Source organism: Amia ocellicauda, chromosome 13, assembly GCF_036373705.1.
Source record: "Amia ocellicauda isolate fAmiCal2 chromosome 13, fAmiCal2.hap1, whole genome shotgun sequence".
Taxonomy (NCBI): Eukaryota; Metazoa; Chordata; class Actinopteri; order Amiiformes; family Amiidae; genus Amia; species Amia ocellicauda.
In genome coordinates, this window is record NC_089862.1 from 35,238,312 (window position 1) to 35,252,492 (window position 14,181).

At 40.2% G+C, this 14,181-nt stretch overlaps 1 protein-coding gene across 1 annotated transcript; it reads right to left on the bottom strand.

Annotated features, from left to right (window-relative positions):
- Positions 1–2,298: 2,298 nt before the first annotated feature.
- Positions 2,299–9,330, bottom strand: cisd2 (CDGSH iron sulfur domain 2). Its single transcript, XM_066720740.1, has 3 exons — positions 9,103–9,330; positions 4,611–4,825; positions 2,299–3,133 (listed from the first exon to the last, which is right to left on the bottom strand). The coding sequence occupies exons 1-3, from the start codon at positions 9,203–9,205 to the stop codon at positions 3,044–3,046; spliced, it is 408 nt and encodes a 135-aa protein (XP_066576837.1). The 5' UTR covers positions 9,206–9,330; the 3' UTR covers positions 2,299–3,043.
- Positions 9,331–14,181: the final 4,851 nt, after the last annotated feature.

Here is a 14,181-nt window from a genome sequence, read left to right on the forward strand (position 1 = left end):
CATAGTTTGAATATTCAGATAGTCGGTATGCAAAAGACATGTAAATACATGTGTGCTATTCTTCATGTCACTAGGCTCAGTCACAATCTTTGACTGGGGACAATATGCCATGTACAAGGTGGTGCAGATGCATCTTTATGGTGATTTTGTTTTAACCCTCTCCTTACAAACGTGTACCACTGTGAAGAGGAACTAAACACAGTGTTAGTTCATGAACATCCAGAGAATAATACATTAAAAACCGACGAGATGTTATTTTGTGAGTTACACGTATGTACAATGTAGACATTACTTTTCCCAAACGATTAACTTCAGTATTCAGTTCAAATGCTTATTGGATGCAGATGCACATATGATCCAACGGTAAAATTAATAAAACAATGTTTCTACATTTCCACACAATGCGTGTATTGTGTTTGAGGAGTTAAGAACATAAGAACATAAGAAAGTTTACAAACGAGAGGGGGCCATTCGACCCATCGTGCTCGTTTGGTGTTCATTAATATCTAACTGATCCAAGGATCCTATCCAGATTATTTTTAAATGTTCCCAAACTTTCAGCCTCAACCAGATCGCTGGGTAGTTTGTTCAGATTGTGACGCCTCTCTGTGTGAAGAAGTGTCTCCTGTTTTCCGTTTTGAATGCCTTGAAGCCCAATTTCCATTTGTGTCCCGGGTGCGTGTGTCCCTGCTGATCTGGAAAAGCTCCTCCGGTTTGATGTGGTTGATGTCTTTCGTGATTTTGAAGACTTGCATCAAGTCCCCACGTAGTCTCCTCTGTTCCAGGGTGAAAAGGTTCAGTTCCTCAGTCTCTCAGTAGGACATTCCCTTCAGACCTGGAATAAGTCTGGTTGCTCTCCTCTGAACTGCCTGTAGAGCAGCGATATCTTTCTTGAAGTGTGGAGCCCAGAACTGTCCACAGTATCCAGATGAGGAACTAGTGCATTGTACAGTCTGAACATCACTGCCCTTGTTCTCAATTCTACACTTTTGACAATATACCCTAACATTGTGTTTGCCTTTTTTATTGCTTCCCCACATTGTTTGGATGGAGAAAGTGAGGAGTCCACATAGACTCCTAGGTCTTTCTCATGCGTTACTTCATCTAGTTCTATTCCTCCCATAGTGTAATTATAGAGGACATTTTTGTTACCTGCATGTATTACCTTGCACTTGTCCACATTGAATTTCATCTGCCAGGTGTCGGCCCACAACTGAATATTATCTAAGTCCCTCTGAATAGCCTGTGCTGCCGAGATTGTATCTGCTGAGCCACCTGTTTTAGTATCATCTGCAAATTTGACAAGTTTGCTAACTATCCCAGAGTCCAGATCATTAATATAGATTAGAAAAAGCACAGGCCCTAGTACTGATCCCTGTGGAACTCCACTAACAACCTCACTCCAGTTAGAAGCGACTCCTCTAATCAACACCCTCTGTTTCTATACATCACCCAGTTCATAATCCATCTACTTACATTACCCTGAATGCCTACAGCTTCCAATTTGAGGATCAGTCTTTGGTGTGGAACCTTATCAAAAGCTTTTTGGAAATCTAAGTATATCATATCATATGATTTCACGTGATCTACAGCTGCAGTTGCATGTTAAATTTTTTTTTATAAATGAGTAAGACATGATCTGCCTCGTCTAAACCCATGTCGACTATCTCCAAGAATATGGTTTTCATTGAGATGCTCCTCTATTTTCTGTCTAATCATTTTCTCCAACATTTTACAGGTGATGCAGGTGAGACTGATTGGTCTGTAATTTCCTGGCTCAGTTTTGTCCTCTTTCTTGTGGATTGGTATGACATTTGCTGTCTTCCAGTCAGTTGGCACATCCCCTGTTCTAAGTGTCATTTGGAATATTTGAGTTAGCGGCCTATAAATAATTTCCCTAATTTCTTTAAGTACTGTTGGAAATATCCCATTTGGCCCAGGTGATTTGTTTGTTTTTAATTCTGCTAGTCCCTTTAGTACCTCCTCCTCATGTATCCTGATCTCTCTTAGGGTTGTTTTTTCTTTTGTATAAACCTCTGTGAAATACTCATTTAGAACATTTGCTACATCTTGTTCATTTTCCAAGATACCTCCATTTTTGCCCTTTATCTGTTTCTCCTCCTCCTTTATTGACCGCTTGCTGTTGTAATATTGAAAAAAGCTCTTTCAATATTACAACAGCTTTTACAACAGAGTTAAAACAACAGGCTGTCAAAAGGATACACCAAAAAGAATGACAATGTTTTTAGCTGTACAAATGGGCAAGTTTTCAAAATAATTATCAAAGACCTAGTGAAATAAGGTCAATCTTTTTATTGCCAAAACATTACATTTCCATTTTTATTTTACAATAGGTATACAATGAACCATAGGAAAAATAGGTAGAGAACAGTTACATCTTCTGAAAGACCAATGTGAAAATATCCCGAGTGAAAGGCAATGGATTGGCACTGTTTATCGCAAAGGAGGGCCGGACTTGTGAAAATGGACATGTAAACAACAGCAACTGTGCAACATACAGAAAGGTGATCATATTGACAGCACTCTTCACATTTACTTCCGCTTTCAACTCCCGTAAACCACTCCACTGCTCTTCGCCTTTCTGTTCAGATGTCTTTTTTTGATTAATGAAGACATCTACACAAAGCAGGGCTATTGATGGAGATAAAATGTTGATAAAGGCAGTGAAGCAAGTCTTTTAAAAAAGTAAAAGCTTCGAGTAATTATTGCAGGATAACTCAAGGACTGTTCTCCATGTTAATCATTAAAATGGCCCAGGCACAAATGAATGAAAACACTGTACACCCTTTGTAAACCATGAACACACTTGTTTTTTGGGTAGAATTCTCCTTTTACCGTCATCTGTTCATCTTTAAATTCTGTACAAATTCTTACTAGACACCATATCTCAATTCTACTACTGAAGATCGTTCGTCCATGACAGACAACAAAGTTGTGTGAAATAGTAACAAATAACACGCACAAAACAACAGAATCACAAGATCCGCGAGGAGCGTTTGGCTTCTCCGACACAGCCGTGGGTTTATAGAATTTTCTTCTTTAGAATGAGCGGCCCCACGTTGTCCCCCGTCAGCTCGTTGTGTTTTATGTGAGATTTATCACACACAGGAAACTGAAACAGGAAAGAAAAAAATTGTGATAAATGTGAATGGTGCATGAGAGAGTGGGTTAAAAAAAGAAATTAAAAAAAAAAAGTTACATGCAAGCACGACTGATACTTTTGCTGTACCGTATCCACTGGATCTGTATCTGTCTTACAAATGCATAGTTTCAGCATTTCATTTTAAAGCCTGTATGCTCATGAAGCACAGCCCATCAGCCTGCACAGACACACAGCTTTTCGATTCATGTGGCCTTGTATTTAAAGTCTTAAGAAAATATGCAAGTTCTGTATAAATAAGGGTACAGGTGGAGGAAAATGCAACTGAAAAGCCATATTCCTGGTCCTTTTGAAAGAAAAACAGCCCCACATCTTTAATTTGTTTCAGATTAAAACCATTGACAGGACATTAGTCATTGCTGCACAAAACAGGAAGCAACTTTTCTCTCATGCGTCCAGCGTTTTACCATGCGTTCACTCCACACAGTCAGACCCCACTTTGTTTGATTAGTAAAAATCAATTAGTAAAAATTAGTGAAAAGAAATGACGCAAGAGCAATGGATTCACAAAGCTAGACTCCTACACTACTGTGGGGGGAGAAGACGTCTTTCAAAAACACTTGAACTCGAAGATGTCTGGCTTGACTTCCCTATAGATTATTGCTATTAGTTTAACGAAGCCCAGTATATTAATTGAAAGGTTACAAACAGAATAACTGTATGTGGCATGAGAAAAATAAGCGTTTTTTCTCAAGTAGGCACAGATAACAAAATTGGTTCACTCATTCACCAATCCAGATTAAAGTATCAACTGCCATGGTTTATTAAATGATTCATGACAGATTAAGCAAAACATCTTCATCTCAAATTAAACCAAACGAGAGAGATGGGGAGCTTGTTCGTGTTCCTCACAGGCAACCTTCGCTGATTTAGTCTTGGAGGAAGAACACAGCGTGGATTTAAAGCCAGTTTAAATACAGCTCTGAATAAAAGAGAGGCCAAGGACTTTACAGCGTCCAATGGCCCCAGGCAACCATCTGTTTTGTGTGGGAGTCTTTAACTAAAAGGGGGGGAAATATATACCACACAATCTAACTGCTGGAAAGTATTTTGAATAATCAACACCAATGTAAAATGTTTTTTGGGGGGATATGGGATTCAGGGGGGAGCTGTGCCGAATTGAACTCACAATCTACTCTGGGTTTACTAGGTTTAGAAACAGACTAGAAAGGAAACGAAACAGCAACCTCAACATTTTCAGTTCTAGTCAAACTGCCATCATAGAAAAGACATGAAATACGTTTGACTCAGACCTGTTGGAAAATCATTTCAGAAGTTAAAAAGAAAGACAGAAAAAAAACCTGAAGACAAATATGAAGTATTGCCATGGCATCTTCGAGGAAATTAAAGAATGTGAGGATTCTGAACACGTCATAAACAAAACATCTCCCTCGAACCGCTCGGGATTTAGAAAAGAGAAACATCTCACCGTCTTGGAGCGCCAACACCGGCAGTAGCAGGCATTTGTACTTTTTAGATCTTCAATGTCGATTTCGTTGACAACTTTGGGGTTTTCCTTCTGGATCTTCAGGTTGATGAGACTATCCTTCTGCTTCTTCTTCTTGGGTAGGAAAGGACGGATAGTGAGATAACCCAACAGAGCCAGGATCCCAAGCAGAGGGAGCAGCCGTAACCACTCGGACACTGAAAATGACATGAGGGGGTCAGACAGACAGACACACACACACACACACACACACACACACACACAGGCAACACGGAAACTACCTTTTACAGACCAAGTCTGCTCTCCATACCTCTCGGACAGATTATAGCTTTGGCCTCAGATTAAAAGAAGTTCCAATGGTATAAATATAGGCATAATTTGTCCTTATCTTCAGGATGGTGAAGCACCTGTTTTGTTTTACCCTTCTGGCAAAGGATGTAATTAAATGTCTCTTCGATACCCAACGGAATGGTTTTCAAAGCTTTTTGCCGGCCCATAATTGTACACCCATTTTCAGAGATAGATTTTTACCTTTTAAACATTTATGATCAATTTTTTTTACTCCCCCAAAATAATCCATCTTTACAGGGGGTTTTCAATTTTAAAACACATCCAGTTGCGTCCACAAATACATTCTTGCTTCGGCTGCAAACGCATATTCACAAAGATACAAATTTCACACCTTACCCAGGAATTCGCATGTACAGGGGTTTTTGCTCCAGAACCACAAGAGTTCAAAAGGTTGCAACCGTGACACACAATATACATTTTTTTAAAGGAACAAACTTTAAAGACCAAGTGAAAATTCCTGTTTTCCATGTCTTTAACCGGTTGTGCGGTGCTACTGTGCAAGGAGGTGACAGTGGAAAGTAGCTGCACCCTGCACCAGAGGACAAGCAGACAGGTTACACAACTTTGTTAAACAATTACTCAGATGAAGTGTGGTTCTGTATGAGTTTCGAAGAACTATTTTGCCATTTCTGTAATCTGTTGTGTCCCGTGGCATTTGTTCAGTCTCAGACCAAATCAAACTTCATTCATTTTCCTCGTGATATAGTGTGTGTCATTTCACCTTTTACTACGATTAAACAAATCAGTTTGTTGTTTTACTTTCAGTTGTGCAACACCGTTTCCTTCTTGCTTTTAATAATGGTCTGTTTAATTATATACAGGTAAACGTGGCTTGTATTATTCATTTCTTTTTCAATACGGGATTTTAAAAATAGTTTGTCTTTTGCTGTATTCAGTGCTGCTCTAGCAGAACTTCAGGCCGAGTATTTCACCTGGTGTTCATGCAGAAGCGCGTGGTCTGCACGGGCTGGTTTGTACAGAAAGCTATGGAAATGTAAATATGAACGGACTCTACCAGGAAGCTCGAGTATTTGTGTTAAGAGGTTGAGCTCTTGGTCAGAGACTGTGAATTCCAGTACTTGGTGGAGGGGGGAACCAAATAGTACTGGTCTTATACGCAGCCAGCACTCTCATCTTTATTTGCAACCGCCAATGATTTAAACTGCTACACTGTGTCCCAAATTCTGGGACCCGTCAGAGAGGTTTTTGTTTGTTTTTTTAATGCAAAACAGAGAGTCGATATTAAAATGACAACCTGCTGGCTGGATCGAAGCTCTGGCCTGTTAGGTATGCCAAAGGCCTGGAGTTCAGAGTCCTCTCTCAGATTGCATTAAATAGGCAGTTACTAAGCGTTGAGCATTTCATCATAAAGCCAAGCGTTTCTCCAAAACTTGGAAAAAGTAACAATGCAATAAGATGGATGGATTTTTTTTTTTTTTGACATATTGAAAAGTTTATATTGAATTAGAAGAAGCCAGACTCGGATGCATCCCATAGGACACAATATCCGTCATGCACAACAGTTTGTCTGTCCCTCACACGGGTACGATGGTACTTTGTTGCAGAGGAAAAGAAAACCCTTCCGGGTGTCCCATACGACGTCCGTCACATTTTCTTAATTCTGAAAAAACTGCTGAATTACAAAAAGTGTTCGTCAGGAGCGCGGACAACCCCAACAGACGTATGTAGCAGAAGGTACACCATTTATTTTGGCTTCGACTCGCTTGACCGAGGGAATGATGACCTGGCCATGAGGACCATTGGAAACCCCCCCACTAGGTGGAATGAGCCAAGGAGCTGCTGCTGAGGGGAGGAGAGAGGCAAAGCAAGGGATGCTGGGAAAGGGAGTTTGTTTCCAGATATTTGTGCTTGGGAAGGCAGAAGTCAGGCATGAGATTAGGGTTGTCCTCCTCCCAATTGTCAGTTTAAAACTCCATATGGGGAACTACCTACACCAGGGTGTTGAGTGGTCTGTACTTTATTCTGTTTGTAGTTGTTAACAGTGATTATACAAGTATTTATTTGTACTTGAAGATTCAACAACCATCGTTTGCATAAATGATGTTCAGCATACATAGTTGAGAGACAAAATTATGCTATGGAATAGCAAACATAAAATAATTCAAGAAAAGCCAAGAGAAACAGATCAGGACTCATGTAGAAACTACTTGCAGTGTAAGTGTGCAGTGACAGAGAAGCTTTATCATTCAAACATGCTGCGCTCCCACCGAGCATTGCTGAGTCATGCTCTCTCGTTGGACCTGCAGACGCAGTACGTATGGGAATCAGCTTTGCGACTCAATGTGCAGTTACATGCAAAGACACAGAAACATTCTTAAAGTGTTATTACACAAGGAGAGAAAAAGCTAAACTAATGATGATGCCTGGAGGAGCCAACCTATTTTTAAGTATTAATTATACACATTTCAACTTCAAAGACTAGAAGCAAATAGCGTGAGTACTAGAGCAATTAAGATCATGTTTCGCTGTGTGCTAAATTGTCAGTGCCTGAGTGAAAAACAGTTCTTACATGACCTTGTGTTGATAAGAGTTTTTTTGTTTTGTTTCATTTCAGAGGAAGATAGAAAGCATGCTCTTACAAAATACTGGCAGTTCAAACAAGCCACTATAGCCAAGTGACCCTTATCAGTGAGCCTTGGTTAAATGGGATCGTCTGTGCCACAGCGATGAGTGCTTATCCACTAAAAGTGCACTATTATCCACAAAGATCTTCCATCCAAATATAAACCAATCCCATTTCCCCCCTAAAACTCTTTAGTTTGTGAGATCTGGAGACTCTAGGCTGAGAGCTGGGAATTCAGAGAGTGTATTAGATAATTGGACATCGTTAAGGGATTCTCTTGTAGGTGTAACAGGCCATGCCTTGCTTTCTATTTTCCTTTCAAAGGCTAAGGGAAGACAAAGACCAGCGCACATGTTAAGTCACATTCCAAAGGGAGAAAGCTGTAATCAGACACCATCATCTGAGTATCTCAATACAACTATAAAAGCTACAACGCCAGGGAGGATTTGTAATATATATGGCCATCATGTCAAACACTGCCTGTCCTCAGCAATCACACCCATAGCCCTATCTTGCCATCAAAACACTGTATAATTAGCGAGGTTATGAAGCAACACTAAAATTGAAAGTTTATACTGAGAAACCAAGAGGAAACTTAGAAGCGGACATGTCTAATTCAGGCCTGAGCACACATTGACACGCATAACACAGGAACGCATTCAAAGCCAGCACCTAGCTCTGGTCACAGAGACAGAGCAAAGACCTGCTCATGCAAGACTGGTGGTAATGGCTGAGGGGACATGGGTTTGTAAACTGCCCATCTGTCACATTTGTGTGAGCATTCACCACTATAAACTGCAAACTCCTGCCTGTCATTTAAATATCACATTCAAATAAATAAAAAAAATCCACATTTGGAATCAAGGGGTAAATAAAATCTGCCAGACAGATGTAACAGGACAGGAGGATGTAGGGGACAGTGCACAAACGGCGCCACAAAAACAATGAATCCTTTATTTAATCATCTGATCCCTCAATTCCACAGACAAGACAGTGTAAAGTTGATGGCAGTGGAGTGTTTTCATTGAGGCGGTTTGTTTCAGGACGTGGCGTCTGTGCTATGAATGTGCAGTCCGTGTCTGTCTGTCTGTCTGTCTGTAACCTTCACTGTCTCTCCTCTGCAATCATGTCCACAGCAATGAACATAAACTAACACAGAGACCCGCACAGGTCCAGTCCACGCTTGGGTCATTCCTGCATGAGTTTTAAATGAGTAGAACAAGATTTGAGTAACGTTACGAGAAGCCTGACCTTCACGGTCCACCTACTTCTCACCAAGAGCCCCCAAAACATCCAGATGAACCCATTAGAGCCGCAGAGAAGCGCGCACCGTCTGGCAATACAGTGCAACGTCACTGCCGGCGCGCATTGGGTCACAATGCTGCAGATGCGGATGGTGGTGAAACAATGTTGCCTAAGCCTGACGTGCGAGCAGACAAATGACATGCACATGACCCATACACACCAGCCAGGGAACTGGCCTTTCCACACCCGGGATGTCTCTCTCCTCAAAGCAACGTTCACACATGCACTTTTTACCTGTGAGTCGGGCAAAGCCGCCGACGGTTTCGGGTAAGGGCAGCCTCTTGAGATAGGCTGGGAGCTGCACTTTGATGATCCTCGCAACGCTTTCTAGCACCATCTTGAATGATCCTGTGAGTGAGCACTAATCCGCCAAACTTGAGAACTTTCCCCTTCCTCGCATCCCTCTGCGCCGCTTGCGTGGGCCGCGCCGCGCCGCCCGGAGGCCGCTGTGATCTCGGCGGAAAGGCGTCTGTGAATTGGGAAACGCACGTAGCTGGAGGATGTACAATGCAGCCAATGACAATAGAGAGAGTTGGTGCTCTCTGATTGGCTGCCGGCAACACGCGACTGGTTTAAATAGCAGGGCAGCGCTTCACAGCCGGACACTTTGCATTTCTGCTCCGCAGGGAGGGTTGCAATCTCACGCTGGGATGTTTGGAGGGAGATGCAAAATTGTGGCAACCGCGCTAATCTGCCTGAAGCTCTTCTGTGGAAAAACAGACAAACAGGAGTTAAAACATGCTGACCTCTAGTGTTGCAAAAATAAGATCGCACAAGTACCTGGCAGAATAATCAATTTTATATATATATATATATATATATAAAGATAATATTTAATAAATAATAATAAAAATATTTACAAAAACACATCATTGTTGTTGTTGTTGTTGTTGTTACAGATTTCTCACAAATAATTCTGCGTATCTGACTTTTGTATGCCACCAAAGACAGCAGACACACAAACACAGCAGTCTGGCAACTCGGCTTAGTGCATCCTACATATTTCCTCTGTCGTCTTTCCCATTTCAAAAGGCAGGGTACTGCTTTGTTGCCGTCTTGCAAACCTTGAAGACTGGAGCACACTGGTTACAGATTCAGAGAAAATGGATGGGTATATTTTAAGAATATACTACTTGAGGCTCAGGAGCAATTTGTACCAAAACTTAGCAAACTGAGGACCAGAAAACATTGGCCAAAATGGTTTAATAGAAGTATGCAAAAAAATATAAAGAGAAAGAAAATGCTGTATAGCGCATACAAAAGGGATGGAGACGAAACAAAATACAGAGAATATGTTGAGCTGAAAAGAAATCTTAAGAAAGGGATCAGAAAAGCAAAGGAGGAAATGGAAAGAAACATAGCTCTTGGAGCTAAAACTAAAGCAAAGAGCTTTTTTCAATATTACAACAGCAAGCGGTCAATAAAGGAGGAAGTGAAACAGATAAAGAGCAAAATTGAGGTATCTTGGAAAACAAACAAGATGTAGCAAATGTTCTAAATGAGTATTTCACAGAGGTTTATACAAAAGAAAAAACAGCCCTAAGAGAGATCAGGATACATGAGGTGGAGGTACTAAAGGGGCGAACAGAATTCAAAACAAACAAATCAGATGGTATATTTCCAACAGCAGTTGTTGAATGTAACTGTAGAATTGAGCACAAGGGCAGTGATGTTGAGACTGTACAATGCACTAGTTAGAGCTCATCTGGATACTGTGGACAGTTCTGGGCTCCACACATCAAGAAAGATATCGCTGCTCTAGAGGCAGTTCAGAGGAGAGCAACCAGACTTATCCCAGGTCTGAAGGGAAAGTCCTACTGAGAGACTGAGGAACTGAACCTTTTCACCCTGGAACAGAGGAGACTACGTGGGGACTTGATCCAAGTCTTCAAAATCATGAAGGGCATCGCTTGGATAAGAGCTTGGATAATAATAAGTAGATATAGCAATGACTGACTAAGAACAGATTTTTATTTTATAAATTAACTAACTAGTTAGTTTTAAGGCAGCACTGTGGAGTAGTGTTTAGGGTGCAGGACTCTTAACTGGAAGGTTGTGGGTTCAGACCCTGGGTGGTGCAGTGCTGTTGTACCCTTGAGCAGGTACTTCACTTAGATTGCTCCAGTAAAATGCACAGCTGTATAAATGGGTACAAATGTAAGTCACCCTGGATAAGAGTGTCTGCTAATGTAATGTAAGCTTTGTCATATCTAGTGTTGTTAGTTGTACAGTTTTGTTTGTCCTGGACAAGGGCGTCTGCTAATTAATAATAATAATAATAATAATAATAATACAGACTGCTGAGTCACATCTGCCGTTGATCCACATTCTCATCCAACAGAGCTGCAACCTGTAGCCAAAGGTTTGAACATGTTCGGACAGGTTTATTCATTTGTAAATACAGTGCATGCATCTCCAGAAATAGAAAATGTGTATTACTGAAACATATGTTCATTATACCACATAGTACAAAAAAGCTGAATTCTGATTTCAGACTGTAGTTTTCAATGTTTTCAGTCTGGATTTGCATTCTTCTGTGTTTGTGTTATAAATTCATTTGGGATTACCTTTCTCATAATTGATACTTTTCTATTTCTCTGACTAAATAGTTGTAAAGTATTTATGCTTAAACCATTAGTCTGGGCTGAAGTGTCGAATACGATTTTATTTCATAATGGCATATGTATGTAAATAACAGTGCTGCAAACCACTAGTAATATCACTAGAGGGCGTGTAAGCATTTCAAATGTTAAAAAATACATTGCCAGCTGAACATTAAAGTATTATTATTAATGCACCTACTCTCCCAGCTAACAGATTAATACAGATATATTATTATTATTATTATTATTATTATTATTGTTGTTGTTGTTGTTGTTGTTGTTGTTGTTGTTGTTGTTAGCCAAACGCAGTGCTATATTTTCAGATGTTATTTAGGCCATCGTATAAAAAACATGTTAAAACATGTAAGTGAGTAAAGTAGATTTAGTTTACAACAAGTGTTTAAGCTTTATTAGTGACTTTATTGGTCAAGATTGTGTAACCATCCACAACCTTTAAATAATAGTACAGAATAATAATTGTGGCAAACAAAAGAAACAGATTCAAGCAAATAATGGAGGGATTATAATAAAATAAACCTGAACAAGAAAAGTGCATATAAAACTGAAAAACAGTAAGGTCTGTGTTTTCAAAACGGACGGATGTTCTTCAAAGGCCGTGCACAGCATTGTTTGCTGTTGTTTTAATTAGCATGTTTTACTGAAACCTGCATCAATACACTACTGTGAGATGTTGCTCTGATCTACCAGCATCTTTTGATTTAATTAAGAGTATTTTTCCTGAGGAACAAAAGACTGTTAAATTGCAGGATTTGTTCTTGGCAGTCCTCCAGGACTGGATTTTATATCAGGTTACCTGAACCAAGGACAGCACCTTCACAATAGCAGGTTAATATACAGTAAGATTTCATTCATTGTGGATACTTTATCATCTATCCATAAACTATATGTCTTTATTTGTTTACAGTCAGTTGAACAGCAGCTGAACATAGTGAAAACTGAGGTCAAATACGGAGCAGGTAAACTTTGAGTGCCTTTCAATTTACTTGTTTGTAAGGGCCAGAGATCTCTTGTATTAGGAATATTTTTAAAGATAGATAGATAGATGGATGGATAATCTATTTAATCCAACTGTAATCATGCCCCTTCAAACAGAGGGGCATCACAATCTGAACAAACTCCCCAGCGATGTGGCTGAAGAGACAATGTGGGAACATTCAGAAACAGACTGGATAGGATCCTTGATCACTTAGTTATTAATGGACACCAAACGAGCACGATGGGGCGAATGGCCTCCTCTCAACTGGACACTTTTTTATGTTCTTTCTTAAGCAAACTGAATGGATAAATGAGGTTCCAGAAGTCTGCAAACCTGAAACATTTGCATTGTTGGGACCCGTATCATATCGTAACATGTCAATCTTAGCTGTCGCACGATGCCGTCCCTGGATGGTGATGTGGTAAACATTGTCGTCAAGTATGCACAAAAAAACAAAAAACAGAATATAACATGTTGCCCTACAAACAATATGTTTATAATTACACTGTGTAGATCGTATTGAATGAAAACGAGCTCTGGCAAGTAGAAACAAAGATCACAGGACAGAAATGTAAGCAGCCTAGCAAAAGCAAAAATGTTCTATTGGCACATGTAGATTGTGCAAACACCTTCTGCATAAGAGACAGCTCTAATGCAAGCAGATACTGAGGGTAGATGTGTAGATGTCAATAAAGCCTGTGGCTGCCAGATCCGGCGTAGTGTACTTAGCCATAGCTCACACGACAACACCAGAACATTTCTACAGGGGGATACAGCAAACACCTTACAGGAAACAAAACCAGAATGGCTCCGAAAAGAAAGCTCTGAGAAGAAAACACAAACGCACATGTGCATATGACCTAGACCATATATTAAAATAATGTATGTTTTAACACCCTACAGAAGATACATTACTCAGCTCTTCCCACACCTAACTGCTGGTGTCATACTATGGCTGAATTTACGAGCCTCTCTTGAGCCATTTCTCAATTAGTCTTTTCACGCTGGGCTAGCCTTTAGACACTGACATCAGCGTGGGCTACTTAAATAGCAGATCGTGTGCTGCTTCAGGGCAAGTCATTTCTTTCTTTATTGCAACCCTTCTATGTAGTTATCCATATCAGTTTTTGCTTCCTGTCTCATTAAAGGACTTTGGATATTTGGAAACAGTCCAGTGAACGGAAATTACTTTAATCTCTTTTTTGAAGGCAGGAATTGTGCTCAATAGTTTAAGAAAATAACCTTTTTCAGAAAAAACAACACCAGAGAGGAAGCGAAAAAAGACAGGGAACATGTTTCTGAGCCATGTTGTGGCTGCTGATTCAATGGAATCCTTCAAGAACTGCCCAGACGACGTTCTGTGATCAATTAAATGCAAAGATCTGGACGCACATCGATATGCTGAGTGTTCAGTTTGTAAAGGTCGAGAGAAAAGACAGATTCTAATAAGGCAAGCTAGATCCTTCCTCCAAACTGCAGCAGATTACGGGTCGCCCTCTTCATGCAGATTGAGTTACTCCAGTGTGAAGTTCTGGGCCGCAGTCCCAAAGAAAGCACTTGATTTGATAAGTTACCTAAATTGATAGTAAATGCAAAATACGATTTTTTTTCTGCTTTACAGGATTAACCTTAATAACAAGACAACAGTTGTGTAATTGTTGTAGTTCCAGCATACACACACAAACAGTGACTCAGAGAATAATTTCAGTTACT